General features: G+C 43.5%; 1 protein-coding gene across 1 annotated transcript in view; it reads right to left on the bottom strand.

Annotated features, from left to right (window-relative positions):
- Window positions 1–12975, bottom strand: part of MYBPC3 (myosin binding protein C3) — a 156615-nt gene extending 143640 nt beyond the window's left edge. Inside the window, exons 1-3 of the mRNA XM_075326520.1 lie at window positions 12907–12975; window positions 4542–4548; window positions 4094–4354 (exon numbers count right to left, since the gene is read on the bottom strand). Coding sequence (XP_075182635.1) covers window positions 4094–4354; window positions 4542–4548; window positions 12907–12975 — 337 coding nt within the window. The remainder of the gene's footprint in view (window positions 1–4093; window positions 4355–4541; window positions 4549–12906) is intronic.
- Between the last annotated feature and the right edge of the window lie 8298 nt (window positions 12976–21273).

The raw sequence follows: 21273 nt of genomic DNA, 5'->3' as shown, positions 1-21273 counted from the left end.
TGAGTGTGTCACCATGTTTCTGTAGATGGACCAATAGCAAAGAAGACCAACTAAGATCATTTTTGGCAATCCTTTTTGTTGGAAGGGCTCCCTAAAAATTTGCAGACCACATGGTGCAGACCGATGTGCCCAAACAAGGTTCCCACCTCTCTTTACTCGGAATGCCCTTTGACATATGATAAATATTGTTCTATACTAGACAATCCTTTTTTGTCAATTTGGTTATATATCCTTCGAAATGTAATAAAAGTTGGTCGATTTGTCTCGAACTGGATACAGATACCAAATAGTAAATTGAGTCCATTATTATTCGCTTTGGAAAAGTCTTTCATGGGAGGTTTCAGAAACGACTGGAATTGCTCTTGAAACCCAAAAATAGAACTTTTTGGAACAATAATTAACATTTCCTCTAGTGAGTAAGCATGAATCGTGGAAATACCACGTAACTTAGTGCTCCCTAAGTTATAAATACCAGCATTAGGAAGCTGGTTTTCTTAATTCTTCCCACCCATGTACCCTTGTATTTTTTCTGTAGAAAAGTTGCCGTACATGTTGCCCTGGATGAAGACATACGAGTAAAGTCATCCTATGTCTCTGACAGCTGCAAAGGAGCTAAAGATGGACGAGGGTCATAAACACACTGAAACATTACTTTTCTTACGATCTGTCTCAGGGTAGGATTGCAGTTATAAAAAGGAAAATCGAGAACGTAAATCCCGTAAGTCATGACACGCAGGTTTAGAGTTCACAGATTGGGCTCAAGAAGATGGAGCTAATCACGTTCTATGTCTTGGTTATACCTAAATGTGAGATGCCATGTGAAATAAAGAAGAGGAAGTTGGAGCCGAGGGATGGTCTGCAGATTTCTGGAAGGGTTTCTTAGCTTGTAAATGTATTAATAGCACAGAAAGTAAAAGGAATGCTTTTGCAAAAGAGGAACTTCAAGATTCTGATGGAGCAAGCAACTTTTTGGGGTTGATGTGTTCAGTTCCTGTCGGAAAAAAAAAAGTTGACCTCTATGTTTTGCCCGTTTGTCATCCCCTCTTTAGCTTTAGTTGGAATCCATCTATTGTCATCCTCTCTTTAGCTTTAGTTGGAATTCATCTATGTAAAAATCATCCATCTTTAGCGCTTCGGAAGAACTTTTTCCCACTTAAGAAGTTGATTTTGTTCCTTTCCTTTTCATCTAAAGTTTTTGCAAAAAATTTGCCTAGCAGAGGTCTCACTGGATGACTGTAGGTTCCTGTAACACAGTGAAGATGGGCAATATCTGCAATTACAGTATCTGAGAGTTTTTGTCATTTCGAAATAAAAACTCTTGATGAATTATTAAACTTTAAAAATCTATTTTATAACTGCTGTCAAGTGGTGGTGTTTTGGCCCTTGTCGCTACATAGACACCACTAAATGGGGGCAGAAGATGGTTGCACAACTAAGCCAATAGTCATCACCAGCCTTACTCATATCGCACATCCACATGATAGGCCTTAAATATCTGACAAATGTGGGTCCGATCTCTGAGATTCTTATCTGTCTCGAGAATGGTGCCATGGGGATGGAGAGCTGGCCAAACATTTGTGTCTCTGTTCACTTTTATGGGAAATTCAAAAATTGTAAGCAAGCAACCTTGGAGGTGCCGCAAATGTCCAAGAAAGGAGGATCTCCTTAATATGTTACATGGAGGCATACGTCAAAGCTCCTGCTCCCCAATTAAAATCTGTAGCAATGAACCGAACTAGGACATGTAATGTACAGTCCTGGTCTCCGCACATTGGGTACATTGACCTTTTAGGCCAGCATAGGCTACACAGACCTAGGATGATCACAACCTCTGCACCCACTAGACTTAAGGGCCATTTAAACGCTGCGACATCGCTAACGATATATCATCGGGGTCACGGTGTTTGTGACGCACATCCGGCGCCGTTAGCGACATCGCAGCGTGTGACACCTAGGTGCGACCTTAAACGATCGCAAAAGAGTTAAAAATCGTTGGTCTGTAACACGTCGTTCATTTACCAAAAATCATTGTCTGGTCAGTAGTGAGGTTGACACCGCAGGAACGACGAACATCTTCTTACCTGCCGTCCACCGGCAATGAGGAAGGAAGGAGGTGGGCGGCATGTTCCGGCCGCTCATTTCCTCCCCTCCTCTGCTATTGGGCGGCTGCTTAGTGACGCCGCAGTGACGTTACTATGACGCCGAACGCACCTCCCCCTTAAAGGAGGGATTATTCGGCGGTCACAGTGACGTCGCTGAAAAGGTATGTGCGTGTGACGCTGCTGTAGCGATAAGGTTCGCTACGGCTGCGATCACCAAATGTCGCACGAACGACTGGGACGGGTGCTATCGTGCATGACATCGCTAGCTATCGCTGGTGATGTCGCAGCGTGTAAAGCACCCTTTACTCCTCTCATGTCAAATATAATTATCAAATTTCAATTAAATTATCGCTTTCACACTGCATTCAGATCTCCATTCAGTGGCCCCGTTTGGCCTTCCACCCGAACCCCCCCCCACAAAACGGGTTTCGGACATATGCACCAACAGGGCCATTGACTTTAATGGCACAGATTGAGTCACCGTGTGCTCTGTCTTGCACCATTTTTGGAAGTATATGCTTACTGGAGGCAGACACTAAGATGCAGTCTACTACATCTGGGTGTCTGCCTCCAGTAAGCCTATACTCCTGAAAATGGTGCAAGACAGAGCACACGTTGACTCCGTCTGTACCATTATAGTCAATGGCCTCGTCGTTGCATCCGTTCGAAACCCGTTTTGCAGTGGGGTTTGGACGGAAGCCCCGACAGGGCCACTGAACGCAGATCAGAACGCAATCTGAAAGGGGCCTAAGGATTTGTGTGTGAAGTAATGGCCAATTTGGACAAAAGCCCTTTAAGTTGGAATGTAGGTTTCTTCTAGGTTCTGGATCCAAGGGTTGTTGCATAGACTATAAAGTAGGATGCATCATATTTCTGGTACTGATGCAGAAAAGCACAATATAGCAAAACTGTATAAATGCTGTAAAAGTTGAAAGTAAAAAAATTAACTGGTGGGATTTCCACTAATAACCAAATATAGAGGACTCATCTTTCCAGTACTATAGTGAATGCAAGATATAGAAACCGCGAGATACAGAATTTGTGATTTCTTCTATCACCACTGCCGATAAATCGGTATGAGATGCCTAATGTCTTCAAGATTTAGGGTTTAGCAAATAAAAGTCAGATTCTAGAACTACAGAAGATGCATCTATTGGAAAGAGTCACAAGAGTATTGACCTCGTTAAGAAAAGCTGAAGACCCCGACAAGTTGGAATCAGAAGACAGGACAACTGCTTCTTTCCTGATCATGGAGTGCCATGATATCACACGTCTTAATTGGGCCAGGTTCCTGAAATTCTCAGATATCGGCTTACTTTCTTGACTTTTGCTCCAGTATTTGTGTCAGGATGATTAAAAAATATGATCTTACTAATGCCTCGATTAGGAGATTGTATATAGATGGGCAAAAAAAAAAAGCCAAGAAGAACTCGCAACATGTCAGGACGAATTTGTAGCTGTAGGTCCGACCCTTGAATGGAACGGATACACTATCTAAAACGCTCATCAACAAATCTGATAGTACTCTTATAGCAGTTCCCCGAAAGCCAACCTCAAAGTAACTCTCAAAATACCAACCTCCCATTAGCTCCTATAGTGCCATCCTCATTGTGAAGCACAATTCATACTTCCACATTGACCTCCTTCATCATCGTTAGTAGTAGGATGGTACATGTGTATAGCGTGTCACTTCGTACTGTATTGTGGGCAATTGGTGCAGAAGGTACCTTTACAATAGCGCATGGATGTGCATAAATTCCAAATTAGCAATTGTGCCCCAAAGTGACCCTTTTCCGTAGGTGAAAATTGGGTGATCAGAAGACAAATTAGCAAAATCATACTTAATAATTAAAAAAGCAAAATAATAAAAAGTAGTAAAACTAATCTAACATTACCTATATGGTAGCTCTGGTTATTACGTAACATTCTAACAAAGTGAAAGTGTATACAATGCGAACCATAAAAATGGATGTGGATTCTGGCGTTCCTACCTGGTTCCTTTACTTTGAGTTCGAACTTCACCTTCGAAGTCCCAGCGATAACGGCGTAGACAACTTCATCCTCAGCACTAGCATTGCTGATGGTCAGTGAGTGGCTTTTGCCATCGGTCTTGATGATGTACTTGTCACTAGCGGCGATGTCTACATTATTTTTCTGCCATTTCACCTTAAGACCAGCTTTCTCTACCTCGGCCTCAAAGGTAATGGAATTCCCCACCACAACCTCTGAAGATTTTGGCTTCTTGGTAAAAGCTGCGCACAAAGGTGAGTAAAAAGAAGTGGAGTAATACTCTGTAAGCATACAGTGTAAACTATTGTTGAGAGAAAGATCTCGGGAAAACTATTGAGGTATCATGAATGAGAATATCTTCATCTCGTCATAGCAGATGGCCATTATAAATTATGGAAAATGAGGTCTCTAAGTATGTCATGGACCCACCCATTTCCTACAAGGAATAATCAAAAGATATTATCTCAGAGTCGTATGGATATGATAGAGGAGAACTATGAGCCTGCATTAGGGTCCCAGGAGAAAGGGCTCAGCCATTGTTAGATTCCATGCCTATCAGGTGGTGAGATCTTCCTCTGTCAACCCTCTGTTAAGAACCTTCATTTGGAATTGGTCCGTGGATCACAAACCAGGCATGTTAAGCACCTAACATCATAATGTCATATTGCGGGACCTCTTTGATCTTCGTTATGGGGTCTCATCTCTTCTATATACACCACACTGCTGCTTACAGATATACCACAGTGGCCAGCAAATGGACCCAATGTACTTGACTTAAGGCTACTTTACACACTGCGATATCGGTCCCGATATCGCTAGTGTGGGTACCCGCCCCCATCTGTTGCGCGACACGGGCAAATCACTGCCCGTGTCGCACAACAGCCGTCACACATACTTACCTGTCCGTCGACGTCGCTGTGACAGGCGAACCGCTTCCTTTCTAAGGGGGCGGTCCGTGCGGCGTCACAGCGACGTCACTGAAGCGTCACTGAACCGCCGCCCAATAGCAGCGGAGGGGCGGAGATGAGCGGGACGTAACATCCCGCCCACCTCCTTTCTTCCGCATAGCGGCCGGGAGGCAGGTAAGGGGAGCTTCCTCGTTCCTGCGGCGTCACACGCAGCGATGTGTGCTGCCGCAGGAACGAGGAACAACTTCGTTACTGCTGCAGTAACGATTTTTGAGAATGGACCCCCGTGTCGCCGATTAGCGATTTTGCACGTTTTTGCAACGATGCAAAATCGCTTATCGGTGTCACACGCAACGGCATCGCTAATGCGGCCGGATGTGCATCACAAATTCCGTGACCCCAACGACTCCGCATTAGCGATGTCGCAGCGTGTAAAGCCCGCTTTAGTCTTCCCTATAGACATGTGCGACCACCAGTCCATTCAGATGAGGAGACCTCAGTTCTCGGGATCAATGGGATCCCCAGCATTCAGGTGCTCAGTCTTGATTTTGTTTAGGCCCCATTTACACCCAAGCAATAGGTAAAAAAATGCATTTGTGGACATGTGATAAAAAAAAAACTTTACAGACCCTCAAAGCAAAAAGTGGTACTGCAAAAGTATACGCAATTTTATAATTTGAAATAACTATGAAAATGGAATAGAATCTGATAGGAATTGACTGAATTAATAGTAATTTCCCAATTTGACAATCCTTAAAAAATGTGTTACATAAAATAAAAAGTCAAGGCAGTATGGCGCCCCCATTGTGGTACCCTAAGGAATCGGAGCAGTTAATGCGAGATGTGATTACTAACTATATGAAATATTACATCTGGTTATTAGAAAAGCCTTACTGAAAAGTGTGACAGTAACGCGTTTCGGGGCTTTAGATTATGTTCATCTGATCGTAGAATAAGAGTACTTGTAAATCCTGGGTGTTTTGTACTGATATCCAGAAAAAAGTTATATAGACTGAAGAAAGTAGTATGCCATCCTCAAAGTGCATCGCTTTCCCATCTCATACTCAATTTTGTTTAAAAACTGGAATTTATATTCTGATATTATCCAGATACACATTTCTGTAAATGTGTGATTCATTAAGATTAAATCATGAGGTCCACTGACAGCAGTGCCCATAATCCGGCCCTATACCTTCTCGTGTGGGTCTCCTATGTCACCTCATGGCTTCACCAGAGGTTGGATAATGTATCAACTACATTACTCAAGTCCTGACCTCTGCCCCATAGACATCCACCCGCTTGACCCAAGGAAAGACTGTCAAAAACGATCCCAGAAAATTCTCCGGGGGTCCCTGCTGGTCTCTGTTTCCTTTCACTAGTGATCACATGCTATTAATCAGTCAAGTGACCACTGCAGCCAATCAATGACCTTATCAGGGATGCTGGCATGTACGGCATGTGATGTCTGAGGCTAATGATTGGTTGCAGCAATCCCATGAATGTTGCATGGCACCTAATTATCAAGGGATTAAAGACGTGAATATACAGTAGTTCCAATTCCCTTGAATTTTTGTAAATCCTGGAATAACCCTTTAAGAAGGTATTAATAAATTCCCTGCAGCCTTCGTTCATTAGTTGGCGGTATTGTATTTTCTTTGACTTTTTTATTTATTTGGTTAACAATCAAATCCAAAAAGATTTCTAATTTCCTAAATGTAAGGGTTCACAAACTTTTTGATTAATGGCCTTGAGTGCTTGACCTAATACAAGTTGTTACACTATAGAAGGTCATTTTGTTAACTTATATCACATAGAATTTCCATATCTTTCCATGGGGTTGTATGTGTCTGTAGGTAATGTCTGGTTGGAAGAAACTTTGATTTTTTTGTTTCTGCATTGTGACTACTGTTTTATCCAAAATACACAGTTCTGCTTTTAGTTTGTGGTTGCAACTGTTAACTTTTCATGAGACCTTGCATGACAACGTCTCTTAATTGGAAAAAACGAAAAGGTTGACGCGATCCCACCTCATCATTGAACTGCAATATGATCTGGTCTACTGGCCTGACTTCCAATTATAGTTCCATGCATACGGCACGGCCACATGCGAAAACCCAGCGTAGCAACACATGGAATCTGTATGGGTGTGAATTAATGGTCTGTCGACACTTCATCTGCCTTCTTCTGGAGCCTCAGAGGGGCACCACATTCTCTCCCAAAGTCATCTACCTTATGGATGAAGCCAAAAGGTGAACAGTAAAGAGACATACTAAACTCCCAAAATTACAAATAAATATTAAAATTTCTTGGCATTTATGAGCCAAGTCAAGGGGGTCTCTGACCATTCAGGCTGAGGAATTCAGTGACTGAGGAATCACAGTCAAAATGTGTCCATAGATCGTCAGACAAATCCAAAGTTCATTAAAATTTAAAATTGATCCAAAATTATATTCATTAAAGAGTTATTCCAAAGGATAGTGGATAGCTTGGGGGTCTGATCACTGGGAACCCCATCCATCCCTACATTTGAGCTTTGGAACCCTAAGAATGGGGCGAAGAGATGTGCATGGTTGAGCTTCGGTCCATTCATGGTCAGTGGAAAGTACCGAGACCACTAGACAATGAATAGAGAGGAGGACAAACGTGCACCACTCAGAATGGGGCTGAAGAGTCCTGGTTTCGGGGTTCCAGAGCTACTACCTATGGATCGTCTCAGCAGTTAGACCCAAAGAGATCAGTAAATTATCCCCTAACCTATGGATAAGTAATAATTTGATTTGAGGGGAGGGAGATTACTCATTAATGATCATAGTATAGATGACATTCATCGATTGTAACGTCTATATAGTATTATTGGACTAATATTTCTGTTAGTTTGCCTTGTTTGGCCAAATTCTGAGGAAAATCCTTTAAATGATGTTTCAGTGCATTTGTCGTGAGTGGTGCATTTAGTGCTAAGTTCAAAATCAGATCCCTGTCCTGGAACATCATGAAAGCCTTTCCCAATGCTTGATTGGATTCAGACCTGCACTAAATATACTGCTCCAGCATCGAGCTGTAATCTAGACATCTACTAAAAGCACAATATATACAACTGACAATTCTATTTAAATCATATTTTCCACATTTCGTTCCAGGTTCTAACCCAAAATTAATAAAAAAATCCATAAAAGTCTGAACAAATAGATAAAATGAAACCTGTCCTATAACTAATTACACATGAAGAATAGCATACATTACAAGCACAACAAAAATGTTGTCTAGATGACAAACAATTTCATGGTGGAAAGGGACAGGAGAACAAAAATTTGGATTTCAGTGGATAGTGGATAAAATTAGAAACCAAGTTAGAATGTACCTAAAACAGTATTTGGGAAACAAGCCATCTACAGTCTGATCACACCAGTGTCATGACTTTTGTTAACCCTCAGAACAGCTTTAATAATTAATAACATCTAATGAATTAGGCTGGAAACAATCGACTATGGGGTCTATCAGTTGCCCATCACAGTACCACTATTCTTGTCATCAAACATGCCAAAGTTATAAATGTGCCTAAAACAGTAATTGTGAAACAAGCCATTTACAGTCTCTGTTCACACCAGTGTGATAACTTCTGTTCACACTCAGGACAGCTATGAGGATCACTATTGTATCTAATTAATTAGGCTGGAAAGAATAGACTATGGGGTCTATTAGTTGCCCATTGCAGTACCACTATTCTTGTCATTAGAAATGCTAAAACACCTGATAGAAAATTAAAATGTTAATGTTATGAGAGTCAAAGTCATCGAAAAACGCCTGTCACAAGAAATTTACCACTTTTCAGGTGACAAATATCAATATAACGTCATGTTCTCACACACAGTATTGTTAAAGAAGTGGTCATGGTTATAAATGTGCTGTACCAAGAGTACATAACCTAGCATCATCCAAGGATTCCCACCACTGACTGCTCAATACTTCATAGCGTACAAACCTTATTCTCAACCTAATTAAGACCTTTGAAAGCTTTCTTTCCAACCAAAGTATATAAGATCAAACCACCAAGTTTTGGAACATAAAGGTTCTGGTCCAAGTTTTCACTAGGGTCACCTCATTGTTTCATGATTTAGGTGTTCCAAAAAATCAGACGTTCATAAATCTAATTTTTTTTTATAACACTATTTCTTGGACAATTCCAAAAATTTCTACAAAAAAAATGTCCTTATACTTTATTTTTCTTTCAATTGCCCTCATATGGTACCAAATTGTAGAATTCAACCCTTGCGGAGATTGGTGATGCTAATTGTAACCTAGTCGGTCCATATATACTGTATATATATACTCTATATAGACGTGCAACATAGATGTGAGGAGCCCTAGCCCGGGCATTCCTGTTAACACCGAAAGTCATACCAAGGTCACTCATTCCACCACAATCCGGACCCTTTTGTCCAAGCCAATTTCCATCCTTAAAAGCCAAGATGCGTTGACTTCCCGTGCATAATATCCCATGCATTACATCTACATGCTCTCCCCCCTATTGTTGCATGGTCACCCCACCACTTGTCCCATGTACCTGTTTTCTTAACAGGCTCAGGCATCCCGACTCAACCTGGGAAAAAAAAACTAAAGTCCCAAAAGAAGTTTGCAAGCTGCAGCAGAACTTATCCAGTCTGTGGTCACGACTGGTATGAAGCTGCTGGATTCTACAGACCCCCTTAAAAAAGTAGGATAAGGAGAAAGGGTCCGTGCTCCACCCCCGACTCTCTGTCCTGTTGTCACACAGAGCTGTCACCTTCCAGGCAGCAGACCTCACTTGACAGGACATATCAGCTGGGATATATATAGATGAGCTGCCAGTGCCTTGTTGTTTGCCCTGTGATCCTGGGGGTTTCGTATAGTTTTGAAGTCTATGCCAGGCGAGCCTCTTGCCAGGCCGGGCAGGTAGCACATATTTTGCCAGTGGTACTTTCAGCTCTATCGCTGCCCCATATTAGCAGTATCACCAGTGGACTCGCTGATTGAAGTGGCCTCGCTGAAAGCTCCTGTCATTTGCAGCTGACCTTGTATACATTCACGGCCTATAGAGACATCTCAAGATCGGCCCGGCCAGAGACGGAAATAGTAAAAGCCCCATGTGCCACCATTTTTCCTTTTAGTTATACAGATACAATGTGACATAAACAACCAAAGAGTTAAAAGCTTAATAAAAGTCAATAATTGATGTCACTGATAAAGAAGCCCGGCCTGGAAACTGCGTATAGGCCTCACTTATCAAAATTGCATTTGTTGCCCATAGCGACCAATCAGATCTTGGCTTTCCTTTTTAAAAAATCTCTGATAAAATGAGAGCTGGGCTCTGATTGGTCGCTATTGGCAGCATACACAGCTTTCCTTTTAGACTGTTGAAAATATGAGGCCAACAGCATTACCACAGAAACGGCTGGACCATCAGTAGATTTTACTGATTATTTTATACAATTTTTTAACATTGATAAGAAAAGGCATAAATTCAATAACTATTAGTCAGGGTTAAGCCTTCACTAAGAACTTCATAACAAACTGGGAAATCATAAGAAAATTATTTTTACCCTGAGAATATACAGTAAGCAGCCACACTGTGCCCCCTCAATATACAAGTAGCCTCACTGTGCCCCCTTAGTATATAAATAGCCACACTGTTCCCTCTCTGTATGTAAATAGCCACACTGTGCCCCCTCAGTATATAAGTAGCCTCACTGTGCCCCCTCAGTATATAAGTAGCCTCACTGTGCCCCCTTAGTATATAAGTAGCCACACTGTTCCCCCTCAGTATATAAGTAGTCCCTCTGTGCCCCCTCAGTATATAAGTAGCCTCACTGTGCCCCCTCAGTATATAAATAGCCACACTATCCCCTCTCAGTATGTAAATAGCCACACTGTGCCTCCTCAGTATATAAGTAGCCTCACTGTGCCCCCTCAGTATATAAATAGCCCCTCTGTGCCCCCTCAGTATATAAGTAGCCCCACTGTCCCCTCTCAGTATGTAAATAGCCACACTGTGCCCCCTCAGTATATAAATAGCCCCACTGTCCCCTCTCAGTATCTAAATAGCCACACTGTGCCCCCTCAGTATGTAAATAGCCACACTGTGCCCCCTCAGTATATAAGTAACCCAACTGTGCCCCCTCAATATACAAGTAGCCTCACTGTGCCCCCTTAGTATATAATTAGCCACACTGTATCCCCTCAGTATATAAGTAGTCTCACTGTGCCCCCTTAGTATATAATTAGCCACACTGTGCCCCCTCAGTATATAAGTAGCCCCACTGTGCCCCCTCAGTATATAAGTAGCCCCTCTGTACCCCCTCAGTATATAAGTAGCCACACTGTGCCCCCTCAGTATATAAGTAGCCACACTGTGCCCTCTTAGTATATAATTAGCCACACTGTGCCCCCTCAGTATATAAGTAGCCCCACTGTGCCCCCTCAGTATATAAGTAGCCCCACTGTGCCCCCTCAGTATATAAGTAGCCCCACTGTGCCCCCTCAGTATACAAATAGCCTCACTGTGCCCCCTCAGTATATAAGTAGTCACACTGTGCCCCCTTAGTATATAAATAGCCACACTATGCCCTCTCAGTATATAAGTAGCCACGCTGTCCCCCTCAGTATATAATTAGCCCCACTGTACCCCCTCAGTACATAAGTAGCCCCACTGTGCCCCCTCAGTATATAAATAGCCCCACTTTGCCCCCTCAGTATATAAGTAGCCACACTGTGCCCCCTCAGTATATTAGTAGCCACACGGTACCCCCTCAGTATACAAGTAGCCTCACTGTGCTCCTCAGTATATAAATAGCCACACAATGTCCCCTCAGTATATAAATAGCCACGCTGTGCCCCCTCAGTATATAAGTAGCCTCATTGTGCCCCCTGTCTATATAAATAGCCACACTGTGCCCCCTCAGTAGACAAGTAGCCACAGTGCGCCCCGTTTGTATATAAGTAGCCACACTGTGCCCCTTAGTATATAAATAGACACACTGTACCCCATCAGTTTATAAGTAGCCACACTGTACCCCTCGATATATAAATAGCTATGCTGTGCTCCCTGAGTATATAGATAGCTAAACTGTGCCCCTCAGTATATAAATAGCCACGCTGTGTCCCTTCAGTATATAATTAGCCACACTGTACCCCTCGGTATATAAATAGCCAACCTAAAAAGACACATCTGCAGATTATTCTCACTATTTGACATGAAATCAAAATAAACCTTTCCCATTTTACGCCAATCAGGAACCAAAATTATTTTGTTTGCCAAATACCAGAATAATGAGAGAGAGCGAATAAACAATGTGGGACAGCCCATATAATGATGTCATGTCTTTGGAAGCTTCGGATAGGTTTATTGGCAACATCTGAGTTAATTACAGACACACCTGTGGATGTATTGTAATGCACACCTGAAACACACGGTTTCTTTGTGTAGCATCATGGGAAAGTCAAAAGAAATCAGCCAAGATCTCAGGAAGAGAATTGTGGACCTGAACAAGTCTGGTTCATTCTTGGATGCAATTTCCAGATACCTGAAGGTGCTCATTAATCTGTACAAACAATTATATGCAAGTACAAACAAGATGGGAATGTCCAGCCATCATACCGCTCAGGAAGGAGATGGGTTTTGTGTACCAGAGATGAACATGCTTTGGTCAGACATGTGCAGATCAACCCAAGAACAAAAGCAGAAGACCTTGTGAAGATGCTGGCGGAAGCTGGTACGATTGTGTCATTATCCACAGTGAAACAAGTACTGTATCAACATGGGCTGAAAGACCACTCTGCCAGGAAAATGCCAATACCCCAAAAGAAGCAGAAAAGCCAGATTAATGTTTGTAAATGCGCACAGGAACACAGACCTTAATTTTTGGAGACATGTGCTGTGGTCTGACAAAGCTAAAATTGAACTGTTCGGCCACAATGACCATCGTTATATTTGGAGGAAAAAGGGAGAAGCTTTGAAACTTGTATACCAGGAAGGGGCTCATGATGGAGAAACATATATACCAGGAAGGGTCCCAGAATGCGGGACATCTATTCCAGAATGGGTCTAAGATGGGAGACATATACACCAGGAAGGAACCCAGGATGTGGGACACATATGCCAGGTTGGAGAACATATATACCAGAAAGGGGCCCAGGATGGAGATCCATCAGGTATTTTGTGTGTGACGGCAGGATGCTTTATAAGAAGATGGAGCCCTGACTAGTGACTATGTGCCACTGCAGCGGTCGAACCGCTCGAATCCGGAGGGTCTGCTTTGGCTCGAGGGTCTCCGGACCCAGGGGCTCACGGCCACTTCAAATGGAAAGGGGGTATTTACAGGGGATGTTAGAGTTTGTGACGCCACCCATGGTTCGCGGTAAGGGAGTACCGCCGCTGCCGATGGGAGTACCCGGGGAAGATGGAGTGGGGGCAGCCAGATGACGTTCCCTCCACGGGTAGGGGAGGCCTCGGAACTCTGGATGATGGTGGAGCAGGGGAGCGCAGGGCCGGTTGGAAGCAGGGGAGGACCACGTACTCACTCAGGCAGTGTTGGTGATGATGCGACAGCAAAGCAGACTCTGACAACAAGGTAAACCAAGTCTCTGGGTGCCGCTGCCCTCTTGGGGGAGCTTGTCTTCCATCCATCCATCCCTTCTGGTACTGCCGGGTGATCCGGAGCCTGCCTCCGTGCACAAATTAGAAGTGTTCTGGTGGCCCGTTGGCCTAAAGCTGTCCGGGCCCCGCTCCCTACTTGTTGGTAGTGGAGTTGTGCTCTCAAAGGCTCACGCTTGGGATTTCTGTGGGCTGCTTGGGTTAGAAAGCCCTATCCGCCTCATTGCGCTAGTGCCCCTGATCTCTGAGCTTCTTGGGGACAGTTCATAAAGTCACTATCCTCCACAGGTTAATTGCCGGGTTGCCTGAAGCTACTCCCCGACCTAGAGTCCTGTACCCCGCCGTGCTTTCGGTCCCAGACCAGTTATTTGACTCAGATTCCTTTCATCCTCCAAGACCAGGTCTAGTCACCCAGCCTCAATACCCAGCTACCGGCTCTCCAACTCCTCCGGGCCCAGACCACTGTCTGCGACCCAACCTGCCACAAAACAGGGAGCCACTACTCCCCGGCTCCTCACTTCTCAAGGGCTACTCTACTCTCTCTACTTCCCTCCCACCAGTGTGTGTGACCCCTAGGTGGGCGGCCCTATTCCAGCTAAGCAGCCCACTGGTGTGCCTGACAGGGTGTGGTGTGAGGTGTGGTTGGGATTTTGGATGCTGATGGAGGCAGTACCATAGGTTGGGAACCCACAACCATGAGGGGTTGAATACTGCACCAAGAATAGGAAGTGCAGTACTCTGTGATGCCCTGAATAGTCCAGGGGCGTCACAACTACACATCGAAGTAGTGGAATCTGGAAGGGTCATGGTTATGGGTAAACATTGTCCATGGTGCATGCAACACTTAGCGGACTGCAGTTGGCAATGTTGAGTGTACCCCAGTATCTCCTGGGCCCCTAACGAGCTCTATTACATAGTTATATAGAATCCCTTTAAATTTGTATTCCACACAGTCCATGTCTGAAAACCAGGCACCTATCAGAAGTAGGACTACCGAGAACTCTTGAAGCTTATCTCCGCTCACATTCTTGCTGTGTCCTTCGTGACCTTCATAACTTTGAGATATGAGACTGAACTGATCCCAAATAGAGCGATGAAGCAGAGCGACTGTCAGTGACGGATTAAACCTCCGCCCTACTCACATTTTATGACTTTGTTTTCGGATTTTCCTCACGACTCTACGAAGCCAGCCTGGTTCCGATACATGACAGCTGATCACCCTAAATGACGCCCATTAGGGGACTGTGGATTGAGAGGGCTGTCACAGTATCGCCAGATTACACAGTGTGATTAGTGATCATGCCAGCCTAGATTTCTAAATGTTCTGGCACTTAGTCGGATTAGTCAGTTTACGCTGGTGGCATGTTACGTTGACCTGCCAGACACATTGCAAAGCTCGAAAGCAATGCAAGCTTGGGAGATTATAGAATTTACCATTGATCCTTTACTTTGATCTGTAAATTAACAAAAGATTTACAAGAAACTGATTCACTATGCCGCGGAAGATGCAAGGAATGGCCGGTGTTAGGTCGGAAGCATTCAGAGACCATTACATGATCTCCAGTGTACACCGTCAGTGTATAGGAACATGATATATAAGAATGCGGTATTCGCTAAGAAGCTATGCTTTATTTATGTAGTGGTAGAAGTTTATCAGAAACTATCCATGACATGTAGTCATCCAAATCTATGACATCCCTAGCATGTAGTTTAATTATAGATTATCCTACAACAGGATTTGTGCACTTACTTGTGACTGCTCATCTCTTCTCAATCTGTTTCTCTTGGTAGAGCAGCTGTTTGTGCTTCAGAGCTGTTGCTTTGCAATTTGGAGCGCCTACCACTACAAAGAGAATCCTTTTATCTCTTCCTAGCTCCATCATACTGCTTTATCTATGTTTTTTTTTCCAGTTTATGTTATCTTACTTCATAAGAGTTTCAGTACATCATTGATGGGACAATGCTTTGAGGGGAGATATGTATCATTGAGGTTGGTAGCCTCTGTGATGGTAGCCTGGAAGCAGGCTCCAGCATGTGTAATGCTGAGTTAATAGAGCATGTAAAGGTCGGGTTTTTCGAGGAGTCGTAAGAGATGGGGGGATAGACTGCTCACATATCTTCACCCATCAGGTAAAATGGAGACTGGTAGTCTGTGTGTGGAGGAGTGCAGACCTCCAGTGGTGTTGCCCTTGCCATGGAGTTGGACATTATCCTGTGCAGGCTGGGTCCCAGCTATGTATGGACTTGTTATTGTTCTGTTTGGTACCTTGTGCCGGATAAAGGATGTTTTGGGGTTGTGCTACTGAGCGGTTTATGGAGCCTGAATAAACCAGCCGGACATTGAAATGTAAACAATCGTTACCTGAACATGCAGCTGAGAGTGTCAGAATTTTTTCATGGAGAATATAACTATCATGAGTGTATCTCGCTTGGGGGGAACCCCGGGTGAATCTGGTGTCAGAAGGTCACAGCCTTGCCACTGGAAGGTTCACTACTGTTATTTGATAACATATCCTTGCTTGTAGTGCTGTAAGGGTTGAGCAACCTTTCCTGCCTGGCTGCTGGCTGTAGCTGCCAATCTCAGGTGTGGCTCTTTGGGATCACTCCCCTTCCCTATATAAGTCATGTGATCTGATCACATATTGCCCGTGATAGAAACTGAATCCTCATTTCTATATGATCCACTTTGGAAAAAGCCTGCTCTGGAAGAAGTCTGCCGTGTTGTGTGCAGCAGTGGTGTTTGCTGCACTAAAGCCGCCTGCAGTGTCTTTTCCTTTGCATGTCTATGTCTCCTGTTTGTATTCCTACCCTCGTGTTTTTGTATTGTATTGGTGAGTCTAGTGATCTCGTTGGCCGACTCACTAGCCAGGGTGAGTGCAGTGATACCTCAGGGCCTAAGGTATCTGACTCGGCAACAGGTTGCAAGAACCACTATAGGGAAGGTAGGTAGCTCAGGAGTCAGCTCGAGGTGAGTTAAGGAGGTGCCCCCTCACCCCCCTCCCTAATGCCAGGGACCTCTGTGTGTTGTAACATCTTCTGGGGGTTTATCGGGTACTAAGTAAACCCTGCTAGTCATGTGCCTGACAATTGCAATTGAGAAGAGGTTGTCCGAGTATTGGACAATCCCTTTAACACACATTGCCGTAATTGGATGAATAAACATGTTTTTTTTTAACCAGACAACCCCTGTAAAAGATGTTCAGGTACAGAGGTGATACCATAATTTGACATTTTTGACACACTCTAATTCTGCCTCTGTCAATGAGACACATGTAGGATTCCTCCTTGTGCTCCTTGGCTTCATTAATTATCCAGTGTGTCATTGATCCCATCCCTTTGAAAGTTGATACTTTGTTAAAGTCGAAGACAAATAGCAAGGTTAACGAAGCCCGAGCCGGCAAAAACGGTAATGTGGTGTGATGACGGAGAGGAAGACAAAGACCCGGGACCAGCTACTTGGGCAACAAAATGTGCGATTATAAGTGTCCTGGACGCTTTATACAACAAATTCAAGTTCCAAAAAAAGGAATAAATTTGTTAAAGCCATGAGAAGTATCCAACGTGTATACTGTATAAATAGCATTGACAGGGACACACTGCGCACATAGACACATCAACACAATTCTTGGTTAACAAGACGCCCTAATTCTAAGGCTAAAGCGCACCAATCACCAGGATTTGCCTATATAACCTAAAGCCAGTGCTATACTGGCGCTATCATGCTGATTCTATACATACCTTCAGTTGTCAATTCGAATGTACAGTATAGGTTTTGAAACACAAGCAAGAAAAGTTTGTAAAATGAGCAGCTTTTTGAGTGGCAGCAGCTGCTGATCAGCTGATAGCTGGGGTGGGTATTCATTACCACCCCCTGCCTGTCCATCCTCACCCTGTTATTTAGTTCTACTATAGAATTGTTTTACTAAGTGGCTAGAAGGACCTGTGCTGATGTCATACCCATGTGACCAGAAGGGGCAGGGCATCAGCCAACAAAAAAATAATGTTGCTTACTGGTATCTGCTATGTTGGCTGAGGCTCCACCCCTTGTGGTCACATCGGTATGACATCGGCATAGGTCCTTCTAGCCACTTAGTGAATTGCTTTTATAATAGAATTATCATAAATAACAGATAGGGGGAGGATGGACAGGCAGGGGGCAGGAATCACTATGAATACTCACCCCAGCTATCAGCTGATCAGCAGCTGCTGCCAATCAAAAAGCTGCTCAATTTACAAACTTTACTTGCTTGTGTTTCAAAACCTATACATCTGAGCTGACCACTAAAGGTATGTATAGAATCAGCCTGATAGTGCCAGTATAGCACTGGCTTTAGGTTATATAGGTAAGTCCTGCTGATTGGTGCGCTTAAAGTTCACGCAAGCATAAAAGACATTGTCCAATTTTCATCTAGAAAACTCTGATGATTACTTTCTCCATATAACAAGTCTAATGTAGACTAAGATAACAAGTATAAATACAGTCTAACATCTACAGAAGCCAGGCAGCAGACAGGGGCGGGAACAGAAAGCAAAACCCGACCCCCATATTCCCTTCCTGTTGCACCTGTCAATCAAATAGCAGTGCATTGCTAGAACTTTACTTGCACATATTTCTGAAATAAAACATCCAATCTCTGAACAAAAGTTAGGTTAGATTCAGCATCCTAGAGCCAGTATAGCACCGGCTTTACTTCTCTATAAAGAATTGCATGAGTGGAATCCGATCACATACGACACATGAAGAAACTGGCGCAGGATTCACGTGCAAAACTGGTTGTTTCAGACAGCACTTGGACCTAAAAAACTGTTGTTTGACCCTGGCCATAGAGCTAGGGAATGAATGCATTCACTGCACCATGTACAAGGTAGGTACATGACATGGTGGGAGTACCTACATGTCCATAGTAGAGGACATTGCACAGTTGATTACGCTGAGATTTATACATGACGGGGTTGTAAGACCATGTTCACACAAGTTGGATTTGGCACAGATTTTAAGGTTGGTTTAATAATCCCACCATAACCGCATTCATGTGAACGGGGTTTCTACGACCCTAATCACATGCATCCAATATTTTTATCCCAGGCTTTTGCCACTGCCTGGAACTAATCCACCGCAGCACAAACAACAGAAATTGGAGGAAAATGCCAGCAAATCGTCCCACTTGGCAGCGATCAACCTCCCTTCAAGCTAAACTATTTCCTTATCTAAGACCACTGCAACCATCCAGCTCATTGCCTCCTCGTGAGAAAACGTCATGAAAAGCCTACTGTATCCTAATATATTTAAAGGGGCACATCATTCTATATCTTTTTTTATTATGGGTTTTTGCCCTCACCCAAACCGTCTTGTGACATCAGTGACTATTTCAGTGACCTCTGCTCACCACCGGTGCTCCGCCATACCGGACGCCCACCTTGTACTTGGTGCAGTAGACGGCTGCATTTCCATATCTCTTCCGTTGATGTATAATAATAGCTGATACATTTCAGGCTTCTTATTAATCATGACTGGAGTTGATGTGTTTATGTGCCCAATGTGTTCCTACCAATGCTATTTATATACACATCACATGATTTCTAGCTCATGGGTAATTTTACCGTTTAACAAACACAAAATCTGATAAAAGACACATGATACGCCCATATCCTAACCTCAGCTGAAAATATGCTCCCGAGTCAGGTATTTTTATTGACTCTGTGAGCAGTGAACTGACATGATGGTTACAGTGATCTAACAAGAGGCAACTGACATGAAGTTTACAGTGGTCTAACAAGAGGCAACTGACATGATGGTTACAGTGGTGCAACAAGAGGCAACTGACATGATGGTTACAGTGGTATTACAAGAGGCAACTGACATGATGGTTACAGTGGTATAACAAGAGGCAACTGACATGAAGGTTACAGTGGTATAACAAGAGGCAACTGACATGATGGTTACAGTGGTGTAACAAGAGGCAACTGACATGAAGGTTACAGTGGTGTAACAAGAGGCAACTGACATGATGGTTACAGTGGTATAACAAGAGGCAACTGACCTGATGGTTACAGTGGTCTAACAAGAGGCAACTGACATGATGGTTACAGTGGTGTAACAAGAGGCAACTGACATGATGGTTACAGTGGTATAACAAGAGGCAACTGACATGATGGTTACAGTGGTCTAACAAGAGGCAACTGACATGATGGTTACAGTGGTGTAACAAGAGGCAACTGATATGATGGTTACAGTGGTGTAACAAGAGGCAACTGACATGATGGTTACAGTGGTGTAACAAGAGGCAACTGACATGATGGTTACAGTGGTGTAACAAGAGGCAACTGACATGATGGTTACAGTGGTGTAACAAGAGGCAACTGATATGATGGTTACAGTGGTGTAACAAGAGGCAACTGACATGATGGTTACAGTGGTGTAACAAGAGGCAACTGACATGATGGTTACAGTGGTGTAACAAGAGGCAACTGACATGATGGTTACAGTGGTCTAACAAGAGGCAACTGACATGATGGTTACAGTGGTGTAACAAGAGGCAACTGACATGATGGTTACAGTGGTGTAACAAGAGGCAACTGACATGATGGTTACAGCAATATAAGAAGAGGCAACTGACATGATGGTTACAGTGGTGTAACAAGAGGCAACTGACATGATGGTTACAGTGGTCTAACAAGAGGCAACTGACATGATGGTTACAGTGGTGTAACAAGAGGCAACTGACATGATGGTTACAGCAATATAAGAAGAGGCAACTGACATGATGGTTACAGTGGTATAACAAGAGGCAACTGACCTGATGGTTACAGTGGTATAACAAGAGGCAACTGACATGATGGTTACAGTGGTATAACAAGAGGCAACTGACATGATGGTTACAGTGGTATAGCAAGAGGCAACTGACATGATGGTTACAGTGGTGTAACAAGAGGCAACTGACATGATGGTTACAGCAATATAAGAAGAGGCAACTGACATGATGGTTACAGTGGTCTAACAAGAGGCAACTGACATGATGGTTACAGTGGTCTAGCAAGAGGCAACTGACATGATGGTTACAGTGGTCTAACAAGAGGCAACTGACATGATGGTTACAGTGGTCTAACAAGAGGCAACTGATATGATTGTTACAGTGGTCTAGCAAGAGGCAACTGACATGATGGTTATAGTGGTATAACAAGAGGCAACTGACATGAAGGTTACAGTGGTGTAACAAGAGGCAACTGACATGATGGTTACAGTGGTATAACAAGAGGCAACTGACATGATGGTTACAGCAATATAAGAAGAGGCAACTGACATGATGGTTACAGTGGTATAACAAGAGGCAACTGACCTGATGGTTACAGTGGTATAACAAGAGGCAACTGACATGATGGTTACAGTGGTGTAACAAGAGGCAACTGACATGAAGGTTACAGCAATATAAGAAGAGGCAACTGACATGATGGTTACAGTGGTATAACAAGAGGCAACTGACCTGATGGTTACAGTGGTATAACAAGAGGCAACTGACATGATGGTTACAGTGGTGTAACAAGAGGCAACTGACATGATGGTTACAGTGGTATAACAAGAGGCAACTGACATGATGGTTACAGTGGTATAACAAGAGGCAACTGACAT

The sequence above is a fragment of the Anomaloglossus baeobatrachus genome, chromosome 10, assembly GCF_048569485.1.
Source record: "Anomaloglossus baeobatrachus isolate aAnoBae1 chromosome 10, aAnoBae1.hap1, whole genome shotgun sequence".
NCBI lineage: Eukaryota > Metazoa > Chordata > Amphibia > Anura > Aromobatidae > Anomaloglossus > Anomaloglossus baeobatrachus.
The sequence above is the reverse complement of the archived record's forward strand: the minus strand, read 5'-3'. Positions and strand labels throughout refer to the sequence as shown.